An 18,244-nucleotide genomic window follows, 5' to 3' on the forward strand; every position below is an offset into this window, starting at 1 on the left:
AAGTGCTATACAAATGACAATGGGAGTATTCCTACAATATACTAGTACCAGCAGGGAGGAGGTCATGTGGAAGGAGAGGGTAGGAGTGCCATAGGGCTCCAGGGATGAGTAGAGGGTGTGGGCACGGCCCCTCGATGGAACATAGGGACTGCGGGAAGCAGAGAGATGGAGGAAGAAGCTTTGAAATAAGACATACACTTTCCTCATCATGAAGTATGGTACCTATTTGCTTTGTTTAACAATGGACAGGTTATTTTGATTTTCTGAGTTATATAAATCATCCCATTCGATTAAATACCCTATTGATTGTAATGTGAAATCCCATTGGTAGTGGTCATCCTGGGCTTAGAAAGCACATTTTCCTTTACCTGGGAAGGACAGCACAGTTATCCCAAGGTCAGAGGGCTCTAGACCCAAAACTGTAATTTAGATAACATGCTGTTTCTGCTTCTGTAAACTGCTTTTTGCAAACTAGGTTCCTCATTCCAAACCCTGGGGTGTAATCAATACCTTTGTGATTTTTTGCCTATATAACATTGGAGCTGCGACCATCTTGTTACTATGAGATTTGGGGAATGGCCCCTCATAGTCCCGGATTGCAATAAATGTGACTCTTTAATTCGACTTCTTGAGGCGTCCTTCTGTGATTTGCAGGGTACATTACAACATTCACACCCCTGCTCCCCAAGAATGACCATCCCTTTTCTGACACCACCAACAACAGCAGGCCCACCCAGCATCCTTCCTTGAAGAGTCCTGAGCAGAGCCCGGGTCCAGCTTCCCAACAGGCCCTGTGGCCCCCCGTGAAGTGACTCCACCCCAGCTCTGGGAAGGCCACTCTGGGCTGAGGGTAATCCATCCCCCTTGGCAGGTACTGGTTCAAAAATGCCATGTGATCCAACCTGGGCCAATGACACACAGGAGAGGTCTGCTGCCAGCTCCTGGGAATGTTGTTCTTGGCTCATAAGGAATTCCAAAGAGCAATCTCTCAACCTTGCAGGAAGTCTCCGCTGTGGGAAGCCACAGGGGAAGATGCCCTAGGACTAATGAAACCAAGACAGCAGAGACCCAAACAACGGGGCCCTTGGTAACAACACTGATCTCAGAAACCCATAACCCACTCTCTGCACTTGCTGACATGCGCCTTGCAGGTGAGCCAGTTTGGGGCCCCATTCCTCGCAGCTGGATGGATTCTATTTGCCCTCCGCCACCCCCCACAAGGCCGCTCCTCTAGCTGTCCATTTCATCCTAACTCAACTCATACACAATATCTTAGGGAATCACAGCACCATTTGGGGTCCCTAACCCCGTAATTTCTTCTGAACACCCTGATACCAGTCAGCATAAGCAAACCAAACCCCAAATCTGACATCCTTCAACTTCACTCACTACCAGCCTGGGGTAGTAAAAACCTGACCCCTCAATCAGAAAGTATGGGATTACTTGTTAGCACTTCCTGAATATTTCTCATGTGGCAAGTACTTTATAAAGTTTAGTTCATTAAATCTTTACTCCCACTCTTTCACGGAGAAATGATGATTATCACCAGTTTACAAGAGAGCACTGAGGCTCCAGTGAAATCATGTAACTCAATCCTAAATCACACAGTAAATGCCAGATTCAAACCCTGAGCCTCCTGACTCCCAGGTCCTCGCTCTTATCCTCAACCTGCCTTCTCCCAGAAACCCAAGGGAAACAGGTGGTGCCCCTGGCTAGCAGAAAAATCAGATGCAGCTTCATACCCCACTTCCTGAAAGAGTACCGTCCATTCCTGGAGATTAGCCTGAGGCATTTCTTGTTTTGTCGAAACTAGAGGACATGCTAATCCGAGGAAAAAAATAGTGCTATAAAGAGTCTATTAGGCCATTTTGTCTTATCTTTTCTATTTATAAGTGACATAAACTCTCCAAGAAAGCTCAAAACTCAAGTCAGGCTTTAGGGGAATAAGGTTGCTTACCATTACATAAAGGGTTAAGATGGGTCACTATCCTAACACCATAAGGACAACAATGATATAATTTTAATACACTTAGTTTTTCTAGTCAATCTAGACTTAAATAAATGTATTGTTCATTTTAAAAAAAAAAAACACTCAAATTTATTTAAAAAATCATTTTCTAAACAAACCTACACACACGACAGAACTTAGATCTGTGGTTCTCTCACTGAAACCAGTGGGGCCTGTCCGGGCTCTTCACCTACATTCAATCTACTCCCATGACTCTCATTAGACCATGAGCTCCCTGAGGTTGGTAACCCAGGTCAGTGACAAAGTCCCAATCCCCTCTTAAGCTTCTAGTCGCTGCCATAGCTCTTGGCACAGTTCCTGGCACTGGGTACTTGCAGACAAAGCACCTATGCATTACTACTCTGAGCTACTGGGGACCCTCGATGGATCCCCTTGCATAACAGAGACAACACTATTCTCTTTCCAAGTATTTCTCAATCCTCTGAGTCGGTCCTGGAGAAAGACTCAGCGTGGTGCTAGGTTACTCTGAACACCTTTCTATCTCTATCTATCTTTTATTTTTTTGCGTTGGTTTTTTTTTTCTCCCCTTTTTTATTGAATTTATTGCAGTGACATTGGTTTTAATAAAATTACATTGGTTTCAGGTGTACAATTCTATATCATCTGTGTATTGTATTGTGCTCACCACCCCAAGTCAAGTCTCCTTCCATCACCATTTTACCCGCCCATACCCTCTTCTTCCTCCTACCACCCCCCTTTCCCTCTGGCTAATTTTCCTTTTCAACCAAAAGAGTAGGCTTCTCCCTGAGAACAGGCAACAGCACTAGATGGGATTTAATCTATTTTAGGTTTATTTATGGTTGCCTTCGATTTACCTTGTGACACCACTTTTCCGTTATGATAGTGACACAAAGTCTCCTTTTCAAATACATTGGGAGTGAGTCAACTGGCCCTGGGCAGTGTGACTCAGGTGGTTAGAGCCTCGTCCCATACACCAAAAGGTGTCCCGTTCAATTCCCGGTCAAGGCACATCCCCAGTCGGTCAGGGCACATCCCCAGTTGGGGTGCACAGGGGAAGCAACCAATCAATGTTTCTCTCTCACATCAATGTTTCTCTCTCTCCCACTCCCTCCCTCTCTCTAAAAAAAAATAAAATCAATATGAACATATTTTTAAAACTCACATACATTTGTTTTAAAAGTGAATCAATTGGCTCTGGCCAATGTGGCTTCGGGTTCCATTCCCGATCAGGGCACACACCTAAGTTACAGTTCACTCCCCAATCAGGACATTGTATGAGAGGCAACCGATCAATAGCTCTCTCTCCCCGCCCCCCCCCTAAAATCAATAATTGATAAATAAATAAAAGTGAGCAAATGCAGGGAGAAAATGCTATGAAAATGAAATAGAGACAGCGATGGGATTATGGCAAAAATACTGTCAGTGGCTCCTTTACGAATGACTAAAGTTTGGGCAACACAGACCTAGACCAGTTCTCCCACTGAACAGGCTGAGACAGGGAGGCAGGGCCTCCCCAAGGCACCGGTGATGGCAGAAGCAGGCCCAGGACGACGGTCCAGAGTCTGGGTCCTGCCCTCTGCCTGGAACCCACCATCTTGCCAAATCCAGGGTGTTCTGGGTGGGTCACAGGACCAGAAACCCGTGCCGGGAAGCAGAGCAGCTTAGCACCTGCAGATTGTACTGATAACACCTAACTGATGGTCAACTTTCATAGCAGGCAAAACAAAAGCTATTGTGCAAATGTGTACATTTTTGCCCTGTCACATGGAAACAGCACACAGGCTGACTAATTTCCCATCGTTAAACGTGAATATCTGCATTAGTCACCCACGTAAGTAAAACCCCCATAAATTCTACCTTTGGGAGAGCTGCTGTGTGTTCCCTGCCCCCACAAGGGATAACCTAAAAATGACACTCCCCTAAAAGCCTGCAGCATGGGGGAGATGGCCCAACCAAGGGGATAGCAGGCAGCTCGTCTTCGAGAGGCAACTGAGGAAAGCAGGCAGTTACACAAGACACACACAGATCCCTTCGGCCCAGCAGGGCTAGGCCTAGCGTATCCCTGAAAAGAACTGAGAATGAGGCACCCCACACACACTTCCCCTTTTGGGCTCAGGAGTCACAGATTTTGCTGTTGCCAGCCTCCGCCAGCCACCCAGGCCCAGCAACCTTGATGCTGTTTGTATAGGGTGTGACCCTGGGAGTCCCGTTTCCAAGCATGACTGTAAAAATGGTATCATCCCGTTTCCAAGCACGACTGTAAAAATGGTATCACCAGTCCTGTGACAGGGGGTTGGACAGTGCTCGGTTGGAGACCACACCCAGGGCAGCAAAAATCCCGGCAGGTGGTACAGGCAGCCCCACCAGCTGATCCCAAATGGCACAGGGACTAGAAGGGAGGGAAAGCGGAGCCCTGGGCCAAGGCAGGAACAAGCCTGTCTGGAGGACTGTGTGTGGCGGGGGTGGCGGGAGCAGCTGGCATGCTCCCCTTTATTCCAGATTGAAAGTATACAAGGCAGTCAGCCCGGACTCACCTCCAACACAGCTGCTCCCTCTTCAGCCTCCATGATTAAGCCCAGAAAAGGGCAAGTGGGAGGTGTGGGGTTCATAGCAGGAGTGCTGAGCTACCACCTCAATAGCAACAGCTGTCATTCCCTGAGCCCTCCTATGCCCGGTGCTAAGTGTGCAGGAGGCAGCCGATCAATGATTCTTTCTCATCATTGATGCCTCTCTCTCTCCCTCTCCCTTCCTCTGAAATCAATTAAAAAAAAAAAAAGGAAGAAATGAGAATGAAGGATATTCTAAGAGACAAAAGGAGAAGATTAAAGAAAGGAGGGGCAAAGAAGCTAATTTAAAAACATAGATCCATTAGTCAAACAAGACAAGAGGGAAAGTGAGGGAAGACATCACTATTTTCTATCCTAAAGGAAGCATGGCCAGGAGACCAGGAAATGCCACTAGCCCATGGTTCCTACCTGACAGCTCCTCAGAAACCCAGGTCACTTCTTCTACAACAGTCCAGTAGGTATGAGGTATTTTTGACCAATTTCTGGGTATACTTCCACCCACCTCTTCCCTTTCAAGATAATTAGAGGTCACTTCTTCTCCAGTCTGAGGGGCCACCATGGGTCCAGGAATCAGGAGGAGGAAAGGAAAGCAGCAACCACATTCATGGGCACTTACTGTCTGCCAACAGCTGGCCCAAGGCTTTACCGGGATTTTAACATTTAATGGCGCCATTATAGATATTATAGACTGGGTACTATTACAGGTTGGGACACTGGCCCTCAGAGAGATCAAACAGCTTGCCCCAAGCTCCCAGCTGGTCAGGAGCAGGCTCTAACTAACCCACACTCTTAAGCACACTCAGGAATCTGTATCCAGAAATGGTTGCCATTCCATCTCCTCTGCCTCGAGCAAGCTCAAGGCAAGAGGATTCCATGGGCCTGGTGTCCTGAGGCTGTTGAGAAAATGATGTCTCCAAAAAGCCAATAGCACGAAGACCTTAGGGATGTACATAATTTTAAGACTTCTAAAAGTTCCCACGCAGACAAGGAAGGGTGAATTAAGCTGCCCAACTATATTATATTAGGGGCGTATTTGAGACATATTTAAACTGCTAATGGAGCTGAGAAACTAAAAGGTAAATGAATTTCTATGCTGGGCTAACCATTAGCAAGGTCACAATAGTTACCAAACATAATAACTATTATTTTTTTAAAATATATTTTATTGATTTTTTACAGAGAGGAAGGGAGAGGGATAGAGTTAGAAACATTGATGAGAGAGAAACATCGATCAGCTGCCTCCTGCACACCTCCTACTGGGGATGTGCCCGAAACCAAGGTACATGCCCTTGACCGGAATCGAACCCAGGACCCTTCAGTCTGCAGGCCGACGCTCTATCCACTGAGCCAAACCCATTAGGGCCATAATAACAATTATTAAGAGACACTGGCAGTCCTAATAAAAGTTGGTCCTGAAAACTTTTAAGTCAGAAAGTGGCCGGAATACTCCCACTCCATGGTTCACCAAAACATATTTCTAGGCCAAGGGAGACTTGCAAACCATAATAAGCCTCAATTACTAGTAAAACCTCCAATTTTAATGTTGGCCACAACTCAGTAATAACTGCAGGATGAATCTTGTTTCAACCATTAGTACAACCAAAATTATATCACAAAACATTTCCAATCCACAGTCTTTCTTCTGAGAAAATGCATCTCCCTCTTCCCAAGTTGATCAAACAGCAGCCGTAAGCAAAACTCCTCAATGCAGAAAGAGATATGTTAAGATTCTTCACAGGTAATGTGTTTTTAATTTGTATTTCGTTATGTCCTTACAATTATTTTTACAAGTAACTACAAATGCAACTTTTTTATGTCAAAAAAAAAAAACCACCCAACCGATTAGAAGTGAATTTAGAAGACATTCGGAACTGATGGTTTTCCTTTGGGGATTAAAATCTCAGACGAGGATGTGAGTAATAGTCTGCCACGTACGCACTGGCTGATCTGGGCGTGCCTCAGTTTCCTTGTCTTTATAACGGGGATTAAAACAATAACTACATCTCAGAGTTGCAATGAGGTTCCACTTAAGTTACTATTGAAAAGCGTTTATCACAATGCCTGGTGCTGTTAGGTGTTTGATATATATTCACTATTATTAACAGAACTATTACTAAGATAATAGTGAGTCTTAGTGGCTTCCTTCTTTATTCATTTTCTGAGCCTCACATGGCAACTTGGAAAAGGCCTTGTTCTCGAACAGTTGAGGCAAATCATAGATGTTCAGAGAACAAAGTACCGAGTTCTTTAACTTCAGCATCACTGTTCCACTAACGAGGTGCTTTCCTGGGCCCCCAGGCCCAGTTTGTCCACTGCACTTAATTCCCATTACACTATATGCAAAGGACAACTATTTTGCATTTTCTGAAAGCAAATATATTACAAACAAATCAATGTGCCAGCCTTCTTATTCAACCCACCTATGCTAGAGGCTGGTTATTTATTTAGTAAGTTATTTATTATAGTCCTTCTAAGTGCCAAGCTCAGAGCCACAAAGGTGAACAAGGGCTATAGGACCTGCCCCTGGAGCGGTCATGATCCAGGGGGAGGACTGTGGGTGTCCAGGAGAGGGCCTCTTGCTTTCCAACCTCAGGTGTGACTCCCCATGGATCTCAAACAAGAGTGCCAAGGGAAAATACAAAAACAGGAGAGGCAATGATCAGAGATACAGGCCCTGCAGGAAGTGTAACAGGACACCTGGATCGCTTCCTGTAAAGGACTCCACCAAAGAGGCATTCCCGCAGGACCAGCCAGCTTGCCTCCTTTCGTGGAGATAAGGAATGTGACAAGCCACTGCCCGGGTGCTGGCAAGCCAAGATCCACAAGGCTCCTCCTCTCAGAACTCTGCCTTGTTCTGCCCTGGGAGGCCGGAAGCTCCACTTACTAGAAGGGGCCCCGTCCCTCCTGCAGCACCTCCATGATTGTCCAACCTCCGCTTCTTCTGAGAAGGAATCTTATAAACAGAACCCACACCCTGTTCAATTAACAGAACCTCGCCCAGCTGGCATGGCTCAGCGGTTGAGCTTTGACCTATGAACCAGGAGGTCATGGTGTGATTCCCGGTCAGGGCTCATGCCTGGATTGTGGGCTCGATCCCCAGTAGGGGAAATCAGTGATTCTTTCTCATCATTGATGTTTCTATTTCTCTCTCCCCTTCCTCTCTGAAACCAATTATTTGTGTGTATGTGTGAGAATGTGTGTGTGTGTGTGTGTGTGTGTGTGTATTTGTAATTTAACAGAACCTCAAAGTCACAAAGGCCTTTTGAGATCCCATCCAGGGCCTCCTCGGCACCTTGGAGACAGGGCCTGCTCCTGACCTCTGACCTGCTTCACCCACCAAGGGAACAATCACTTTGTTCTTGAGCAAGAAACACCAGGCCCAGCAGAGCTCCCACAGGCTGTAAAATACCAAATAACTCTTGTTTCCCTTGAACATCTGATAAGCCGCTGCAGGAAAGTCAGGGTGATTCGCACAAGCAGTGCAGGACCAGCATGATAAGAACGGGACTGTTTTCCTGGGGGAGCAGGGGAGATGGAGGAATCCGATCTTGGCCACGGAGAACCCCGGCCTCCACGGGAGGCCCGCCTCTGCCTGGGTCACCAGCAGCATGCGGCCGACTGTCACACCGTTCCTATTGGTCAGAAGGAAAGCTGACTGCTGCTTGCCTTTTTAAATCTTAAAATCTGAGTTTATGGGCCGCAGCAAATTTACATAGTCTCTGCCACAAATCCCCACCCATTTCCCTATAGCTCAAAAGCCAAAATTCCACACTGTGTTCCAAATACTTCCAACCTCTTTGGTTGCCTTTATATCTGAACGGAAATTCCAGAAAAGTTGTCTGGCGTGGCAAAGGCTGACCAGCCTTATGAAAATACCCAAGAAAGGTGACCCATTTAGTCAAAAGAGCTTTCAGATCTCCATGAGAAAAGGAATTCATGCCAGCATAAAGGGCCCTCAGAGAGGGAGAACAGGAGTGCTGTGTTAACGCCCAGACCTTTCACCAAGCCGGGCCTGTGATTCTGGGGAGCTGAGCACTGAGTGGGCCGGCCCACGGGCCAGGCTGCTCTCAGCAGGAGGCTGCAGGAGAGGCGCTTGGGGACGCAAGTTCAGCCCTGGTGCACAACACGGGGTGGCCCACAGGCTCCGTGAAGATGACCGGGGAGTGGCTGCCTGGGCCAGGGCTGCTGGACTGATAAAGGCCGAGCGCCAGCCAGGAAAGAAAGGTTCTGCTCCCAGCAAACACCACCCAGCACACGCTCCACCGGGTCATGTTAACAGGTAGCGAAGGGAGGTCCCTGACAGAGCACAGCTGTGCCAAAGGGCTGTCACCAAGGACCTCCGGACACAGGACATAGCTGGTTCACAGCAAACCCCTCCATGTCCCCAAGCGGTATGTGGTGAGCCCGGCAGGGGCACCTCCTCCTCCCCTCGGGGTTCCAGGCCTCACAGAGAAAACCCCGCCCCTGCCTGTCTCCCCAAAGCAGCCTGCAGCTGGTCCCCACTGTCCAGGCCTGCAGTGAAGCCACTGTCTCTGGGATCCAAACGCAGGTAGGGAGAGGACTAGAGAGATGCCTCCAGAACCAGAGAGAAGGCCCCCTTACAGGTCTAAGGTGCCGGGAAAGGTAAGGCAAATGGGCCAAGGATAGTTTCGTTTTATAGCAGGAAATTTCACAGTACTCTAACTCAAATGCGTCAAGTTTCAAGCAAAATAAAAACCAACTAAAGCAGTAGGAAGTCTCTCACTACAATAGGTCTATTTTACTTTCCAAGCGTGGAACCCAGCTTTGACATTAAAACACACTTTACAGCCTGATGCAGGCAAGCATGGCACCTCGCCTGGGAAGAGAGGCAGATCCAAGCACCAGTATTCTGGTCCGTAAAATGGAACAGATGTAAAACCACTCACGTCGCAGGGCTCATAATGAGGATTAGAACAAATGAAGGTAAAGCACCCAGGACAGTGCTTGGCAGGCGGTCGGGATGGGAAAATACCGGGCATTATGTTAGAGGGGGGTGGGCACGCCCAGATATCCGGTACACCAACGGCATCACCAGTGGGGTTCGGGACCAAGAACAGCCAAGGACTTGCAGGAGGCAGCGCGTCCTCCTCGCCAAGCTGTCTACCTGAGCCGGGTTTTGATGGGGGAAGGGAGGAAGTCAGATGCTCTGTCAGAATAATTCAGTCTCATGGCCAGTCCTGACTAAGTGAAAAACCAAACTGCTTCTTCGCTTCTAGTTAATCCTGGGAAATCTTCTGACCAAGGCCATTCCACTGCACAGGGACTTGTCAAAGGGGATCAGGGAAGGCAAAGGTTCTGTGGTAAATTTTGTAACCAGACAATGAGCATTAGTAAAACGTCATCAAATTGTTTTCGTAACTGGACAGTTTGCAGAAGAGGTGACAACCATCTATCTATGCAAAATGAATGCATTTAAGGCAACTGCTAGAAGGCTCTTAGAACAAGGGCAGCAACTTCATATAGAGCTCAGTATTTTTCTTGCAAAAAAAAAAAAAAAGAAAGAAAAACATGATACTAAGTGGGCACGATTAAAATGCCCAATAACTCCATCCTTTCTAAAATGAAGACCTGCTTAACCGGTTTGGCTCAGTGGATAGAGCGTCGGCCTGCAGACTCAAGGGTCCCAGGTTCGATTCCGGTCAAGGGCATGTACCTCAGTTGCGGGCACATCCCTGGTGGGGAGTGTGCAGGAGGCAGCTGATCGATGTTTCTCTCATTGATGTTTCTGACTCTCGATCCCTCTTCCTTCCTCTCTGTAAAAAATCAATAAAATATATTTTTAAAAAAATAAAAATTAAAATAAAATAAAATGAAGGTCTACTCTCACCTACTGTTTTATCACTTTAGTCAGAAAAAGAAGCACGTGGTTTTCTAATCATCTTTCCCAAGAAACTCTCTCCCCAAACACGCACTCAATTTCCCAAGAAAAGTGGCCGAGGCACCTTAAAAACACAAGGCCACTTCCCAAGCCACAGAAGAAAGTGGTATTGTTTATTATTTGGTGGTTATTGAGCATGTTTAATGAATAACTAGATTTACAGCAGTAATGGAAGGCAATTTTCATCGTGAGAAGAGTAGGAGGTAGCATGCATTTAGATGGAAAGGACTCTTTCCACTGGATTTATTTATTTGGTTCAACTTGTTAGAGGAAAGGATTATAATTATATCCAGCTCCTTAACTAAGGTAACTAAAGATGAACACTAAAAGCAGAATAGCAATAGGGGAAGAAAAAGAAAAGGGAATTGTGAAAACACAGGCCTTCGGGGGCCTCCAAGTAGGTAGGGTACATGCACTCTGAGGGCACACGAGATAATCCATCAGAGCACGGGAAAAACCAGACCTTACATCTGGATTTGTCATCTAAAGAGAAGCTATGCTTTACCTATATTTCATATGTAGACTGACAGTGGTACAGGTATATCGCTTACAAATATACACATATGAGGAAGGGGCCCATTCAGAAAGTTTGACGAGGAAATGACTGAAGCAATGGTTCATCCATTTCAGCTGGGTTGGCCTACCCTCCCCCAAGCTCCTCGAGGAAGATGCTCTGATGCCCATCTTCACAGCCTCAGGAGCCCCTCGTGAGTCAGTCCCTGCCTACCTCTCCACCACCACCACCACCTCCCCCAACCCCGCCACCCACCTCCACCTGACACACTCCCCACTCCTATGTTCACACCTGCCTAAGTCTAGTCAGGCTTCAGGGCTCAGCTTAACTGGCCATTTCTCCCAGGAGCCCTCCAGACCACCCAGCCCACTCCAGCCTGAGGGATGGCCATCCTCTCCTCCCCTCCTCGCTCCTCACAGCTGGGTCCTCTCCTCCCCTCCTCGCTCCTCACAGCTGGGCCCTCTCCTCCCCTCCTCGCTCCTCACAGCTGGGCCCTCTCCTCAGAGCAGACAGCAGCAACTAGAAGCCGGCCCTCCGCCCTGACCTGCTGAATGGGACCTACATTTTAACAGTCTCCAGGTGAGTCGTGTGTGCCTAAAAGTTTGAGAAGGACACTCCCTGGTGACACGTCTCTCCTCCGTGCTGAGCAATGTGTGACGCAAGCCAGGGGCATGACTCATTATTCCTGTGGCCCTTGAAGTCCACCCTTTTTTTTTTTTTAATATATATTTTTATTGATTTCACAGAGGAAGGAAGAGGGAGAGAGAGAAACATTAATGATGAGAATCATAGATCGGCTGCCTCCTACACACCCCCCACTGGGGATTGAGCCCACAACCCGGGCATGTGCCCTTGACCGGTATCGAACCCGGGACCCTTCAGTCCCCAGGCCGACGCTCTATCCACTGAGCCAAGCCAGGAAGAGCACAGTCTGTCTTTCATACATTTTTTGAATGAGGAAAGGAAGAAAGTAGGATTTTGGGAGACATCTTCACCAGAGGTGAAGGGAAGGGAACAGCTATCACACCAGATGAGAGCGCAGTGGAAGGACTGGCAGAAAATAGACGGAAGACAGTCCTGGACTCTGGTTCAAAAGCACAATAATGTGATTAATGATAATGCCAGCATCATGCGGTAGCTTAACCCAATCAAATACAGTGCTCTCGCCAGCTCTATAGTACAGGGAAAGCAGGATGATGTGGTACCTCTGACCATGGAGCCACTGCGGGCAGGGCCCAGAGGCTCAGAGCCCAAGGAGCAAGGAGCCATCCTCAACTAGCCAGCGACACTCGCCTCACAGCACGGGACCAGGACCCCGGGCAGGGACGGGGGAGTGCCGTGAGACACAACTTGGCTCCAAGTCAAAGCCCCCCTTCAGCACAGACTCTCCAAGAATGAAGGCAGCTGCTGACTGGCATGCTGGCTCCGTGTCGCTGGAGGGACTCTGCAGAGCCCGGCTGCCATCTGGAAGTGATTTGGCCCAGAGATTCCTGAGTGGGGTGGGAGGTTGGAATGACCAGCTACCCGTCCGGCTCTCGGGAAACAAAGCTGCTATGAATGGGCCCAGAGGCAGCCATAACACAGCCAGGGGTCATCTCCTCCCAAGGAGGGGCACGCTCTGGGCAGTCCATCGCCCTAGGAGAGCAAACAGAATTAGCACTGGCCACCAAGCCCTCTGCGTGTGCACGCCCTCCAGCCTGACTTCTGAGAGTATTCTTGGACAGTACCTGATGTATTTAACAAACACTCACGGAGCACTTACGATGTGCCACAAATTGTTCTAAGCACTCCTCTAAGTGTTGACGTGTTTGATTTTTAATAGAGATAGGTTCTGTCCCCATATTAGTGATAAGAAAACCCAGCCCTGGCCAGAGTGGCTCAGTGGATAGATCGTCAGCCTGAACACCAAAGGGTCTCGGGCTCAGATTCCCAGTCAAGGGCATGTACCTGGGTTGCAGGTTCTATCCGCCTCTTTGGTCAGGGCACATGCCAGAGGCAACCAATCGATGTGTCTCTCTCACATCAATGTTTCTTTCTCTCTCTTCCCTCCTCCTCCCCCTTCTACTCTCTCTAAAAATCAATGGAAAAAAATATCATAGGGGAGGCTAGGGGACTGTCTAGGGCGGGGGGATAAAATGGATACATATGTAATACCCTTTGTAATACTTTAAGCAATAAAAAAATAAAAAAAAATAAAAAAAAAAGAAAGAAAAAATATCATGTGTGAGGATTAACCAAAAAAATAAAAGAAAGAAAAGAAAAGAAAACCAAGGCACAGAAGTGTCTTAATTGCTACTTAGCAGCAAGTGGGATTTGAACAAAGAATCATTGCTCTTAACAAGAGCCACCAGGGAACAGGGGACACTAATGTGTTACCTGTTGCAAATGGCCCCAAACTTGTTAATTCTGACAAAGCAGGCTATTGTGCTAGTAACTTTTTAAACATTCTCCGGGTCTGAACTATATTGCCTAAAAGGCGCACTGGCACTTTGCTAGGTAATTCAGAAAAGGGCAGAACTTAGGATTAGTTGTACGTTATTTGGTGGAAGGAAAAGGGCTAAGTGGCACAGTGACCCACCACCCTGGAAACACTGCCCAGTGACCCAAGGTCTTGGGAACACGCACCCCACCTGCTCTGGGGCACTGGCCTAGCACAGGCACTTTAAGTAAACATTAGGGTCATGCCGCATCCTCTAAAAAGGCAAAAATTCATTTTTTTTTTCTGAAGGATCAAACCAAAACACACCACCCAAACTTCTAGGCAGCCTTGATTGTCATTCCTGGACTCGGAGACCCCTTTTTCTCCAAGTTGGCTGGCCTGCCCAATGTCAGAAAGGTTTTTGGAAAAACAAGTAAATAAAACGGCCAGCTCTGGCAGACGGCTACAATTAAATATGCTGAGGCCTCACTATGAACTGCCCAGGATATAACAAGAAACTGAAGGAAATCTTTAACTTCTGGATGGAGCCTAGCTAGGATGGGCCCACCTCACCCTGAATTGCAATTGTGAGTCAACAGCCAGGGCTATCTTTCGGTGAATTCTAAGGAGAAGAGCCACAGTCCTCTGGTGGCTTTTGACCTTCCTTGATCTGAGAGCTGGGTGCCTGTACACAACTCCAACGACTACCACCATGCATACTGTTGAGAGTTGTCCAAAGCATACGAAACTCTGTGTTCGTTCAAAGATACCTTCCCAGATCCAGACTATGGGGTAAAACACCATCCGCTGGGTAGCAGAAAAGTTCCCACCCCCCCGACCCCCACCCCTCAAAAAAGTCAGTGAACACCGAGCAGCCAGTCCCTAAACAGATTCACCTGGACACAAGGCGGAAGAGGCGCACTGACTCTGCTCACCTCCAGACGGGACACTGACCTCATGGATCCTTTGTCACAGGTCGGAGGATTAGTCCTCTCAGGAACCTGAGGCCTTGGGATCCCTGCTGAGCTTGCTCAAGGCCGGAGGCTACCCCAACATCCCAGACTGAACCACCTGTTGCAGGGGTCTTTAAGTAGAGATAGCAATACTAACAAATCACAGTTATAACAGTAACCATCTCCTAAGCACCTGGTCAGGGCTGGGGCAAGCCCCTAAGCCTCCCACGACTTGCTGAAGCAGCTCATTATACAGACAAGGAAAACACTTGAGAATTCCAGGTGGTGATCAATGAGGTGATCAACAGAGCACCTTCCCAGGCCCCCAAATCGGAGCTGGTGTCAATCAACACAGCGTAAGCAGTAAGTACTTGAGCTCGGTGTGCGTTTTCCCTGAAGGACTACTACCCAGGACTGGCCCAGGAGCAAAAGGAAGAGGCCTCAGGCTTCACCCCCACAGGAGTCCTGGCACTTGACATTCCCTCTCTCCAGAGGCTGGAAAACCTGTCTGCTTCTAGATCTTTCTGGGAGAGCGACTAGGCAGCCAATGACAGGATTCATAAATGTGGTAGCACCCTTTGACCCAGGCATGCTACTTTGGGGAATATGATCTAAGAAATCATTTAAAAGGAGAAAATAAAACAATGGAACTTGCGGTGGGAAGTGGCTGCCAACACCCGTAGGCCCACAACGAGGGAAGGGGAGGTTAACCCTGGAGTGTCAGCAGAATGGAAGGCCCTATGGCCTGGGTGGGTTCCGGAATGAAAACCGTGAGGATCGAGTAGAAAACTATACCTAAGGGACCAGGCAACGTGAGGCCCAAGCTCGGGGCACTGATGGAAGCCACGCTGGAAACAGCTGCAAATCCTGTAAACAGTTGGTAAATTAGGCAGTCCAGGATTTTCTGGTGCTGTGGTTTGGGTTTTTTTTTTTTTTCATTTGTTTTGTTTTTTAAAGAGATTTCATGTCATGTTTGGATACTCCTGGTTTACTTTAAGTTTCTTTGTTCAGTTAATTAAATAAATACACATTTTAAAACAAAGAAGAAGGGATCCCCGTTGAGCCCAGCCAGGCCTTGGGATTCCTCAGAGGGGTCGCTAGTTTCTGAAGAGGAAAGAATTCCAGGAGAACACTGAGGTTCTCTCCCCCAGTTATAGACAGAAACGAGAGCATGCCACACAGCTTCCCTCTGCACAGAAGCCACCCTTCATGGGGAGGCTGGCTGGGCGGTGGCAGCTGCCTGGGCCCAGGAAGCAGCCCTACCTGCCAGGACAGGTGTGGGGGAGGAGAGGAGAGAAGGGAGGAGACTCGGCCTAGAGGGAACCCCCTTGGCTGGAGAAAGTCCCAGCAGCCACACACACCTCCACACTTTCTTCCTGTCATGGGGGTCACAATAAGGCCTGGTTTCCTCAGGAAGAGACTTAGACCCAGGCCTGGGCCTGGGCCTGGGCCAGCACCTCTCCGGCAAGGCACTCACTTGGCAGAACATACACATACAATGTAAATGCACACACATTCTCTGCCGGCGGGCACACACCCACACACGCTCCCTCTTGGCACACACATGTTCCCTATATGCACATGCTGTGTGACAGCCCTCCCCTCAGCAGCCTGTGACCCTCCTGGAAGTCCTCCCCTAGCTCAGGTCCTAGTGGGGACCTCACCCTCATTCTTCCTCCCCAGCTCAGGGGGTGAGGGACACAACACCAACTCCCTGCCCCCTCTCAGGAAGACCCCGGTGTGGGAGGGCGGGGAGAGGAAAGCAAAGTCTCCTTTAATTGTCACCACTTCCTTCAATTCTCAGCTGGACCCTCATGCTGCCACAGCTTGGGCGAGCGATTTAATCCTCTGAACTCCCTAGTCTGCAAAATGGATCTAACGCTCCAACACTCCAGCCTGCACAGGGATGTGTAAGGACTGAGATGACAAGACGGCTGTGGGCACACAGCACTCACTGGTTTGGGGTCCCTGCAAGGCAGCCGTTCCCATGACTACCACCATCTCTAAATTTTAACTTCAGCCTCCAGAGCCGGCTCATCCGGCGGCGCCCAGCCAGAGCCGCACTGGGAGTGGAGCGAGCGAGGACGACACACCCCCTGAGGCTCCCCTTCCCACCTCCAGGCCCACACCCATTCCGAGGCAGCAGGGGAGGGTACCTGGTCCCGGTCTCCACCTGGGCGGGGAGGCCTCAGGCGCAGAGAACGGTCCCTCCCCAGGTCGCCTCCCCAGGCCTCAGAGCCAACGCCCATTCGCCGCGGCCGAGCGCACCGGTCTGGGCGCAGCGGGGCGAACGCTCCGGGGAGCAGCGGGCTAGGGTCTCACCCCCGGGGACCAAAGAAAAGAGGTTTCCAGTCCCCCAAGGTCCGGCAGGGGCGTACTAGGTGCAGGGAAATGCCACAGCCCCACGGCTCCCCATGCGACCCCAACCCAAATCCTCAACCCACAGCTCTCCAGAGACCCCCTGCCAGGACGCACTGCGGGGAGTTATCCTACGAGGTCACAGCCCAGGGGGTGGCACCATGGTGGGGGCCTAGGTCTCCTGTGTTCCCACAACCCCGGGGACGACGCCCCCAGCCGCGGCGCGCACAGGTAGCCTCAGCCTCCCGCAGGGGCGCACGCGGGGGTCGCCCGCCCGAGCCGGGCCGGGCCAGGGCACTCACCGATGGACACGAGCTTGATGTTCTCACGGTCTAGGAACTCGAGCGCCACGGACACGTTCTCGAGCTGCATCTGGCGGAAGGTGGGCCGCTGGTGGTACTTGCGGTACATGCGCTTCTGGCTGAGCACCTCGAGCAGCGCGATGAGCCGCAGCCCGTCGCTCAGGTCAGTTTGCAGGTTCCCGATGCGCTTATTCACGCACTTGAGGTGCTCGTTGCACCAACGCGTGAACGTGTTCTGCTGGATCTTCTTCCACGGCGCGTCCTCCGCCAGGTCCTTCTCGGTCACCGGCATCCTGGCGGCGGGGAGAGCGCAATGCGCAGCGAGCTGCCGGGGACTGGCGTCGGAAGGCCCAAGAGCCGGAGCGGCGTGAACCAAAGCGGAGGGGCAGTCGGACTCGAACTCGCTCCTACCGTGGCCGCGGCCGGGGCTGCTCTGTGGCCGCCTGCCCTTGGCCGCGCGAGGCGGCTGGCCCCGCGCCTGCGCACTGCGCCGCCCCGCCCCAAATCCCCGCCCCTTCCCAACCCACCGGCGGGAGCTCCCGGGCCACAGTCGCCTCCTGCCGCCCCAGGCAGGCACTGCGCCCCGCGGTCTCCGAGGAACCCTGCGCTCCGTGCTCCCCGCCTATGGGAATGGAAGTCGGGAGGGAGACACCCAGATCCTTAAGGAGATCACCCTCCCCGAATGAGGGGACGTGCAGAAGTAGGGAACTGGAGAGAATGGGTGGGTCATGGGAGAGGGGGCTGCACCTATTGGTGTTTTTATTGAGCTCCTGCTGTGTGCAAGCCACTGTAGAGCACCGTGAAGGAAACGGACATTTATTATTCATATCAATTAAACTCACGAATTATGATATATATTATTATTCATAGCATGTATTGAGTGCCCGGCCCTCTGAGTGCCTATGAACCGATGGTAAATAAGACGAACATTCCTCAACCTTTAGTTCATAAACTAATGGGAGAGAAAAGCAGGAATCACCTGTCACAAACAGCTCAGCAATAGTAGTCATAGAAAGGAACAGTAATTTACCATGTACTACATGTTTCCTAATGCTGCTGTAACAAATTACTAAAACTTTGTCTTAAAAAATCACACATGTATTATCTTGCAGATCTGTAAGCTTGGAGGTCCCTCCCAGGTCTCACTGAGCTGAAAATCAAGGTATTGGCGGAATGCATTCTTTTCTGGAGGCCCCAGGGAAGAGTCCATTTCCTTGTCTTTCCCAATTTCTAAAAGCTTCC

The 18,244-nt window shown here is 49.6% G+C and overlaps 1 protein-coding gene across 8 annotated transcripts in view; it reads right to left on the reverse strand.

The window, feature by feature from the left end:
- FLNB (filamin B) overlaps positions 1-17,454 on the reverse strand; it is a 137,167-nt gene extending 119,713 nt beyond the window's left edge. For 6 of the 8 annotated variants that reach the window (XM_059663127.1, XM_059663124.1, XM_059663123.1 and 3 more), the window contains exon 1: positions 17,003-17,454. In XM_059663127.1, coding sequence (XP_059519110.1) covers positions 17,003-17,294 — 292 coding nt within the window. In that variant the 5' untranslated portion in view covers positions 17,295-17,454. The remainder of the gene's footprint in view (positions 1-17,002) is intronic. The other 2 variants (XM_059663128.1, XM_059663125.1) reach the window with 1 other exon arrangement.
- Between the last annotated feature and the right edge of the window lie 790 nt (positions 17,455-18,244).

Source organism: Myotis daubentonii, chromosome 14 (assembly GCF_963259705.1).
Source record: "Myotis daubentonii chromosome 14, mMyoDau2.1, whole genome shotgun sequence".
Classification (NCBI taxonomy): Eukaryota; Metazoa; Chordata; class Mammalia; order Chiroptera; family Vespertilionidae; genus Myotis; species Myotis daubentonii.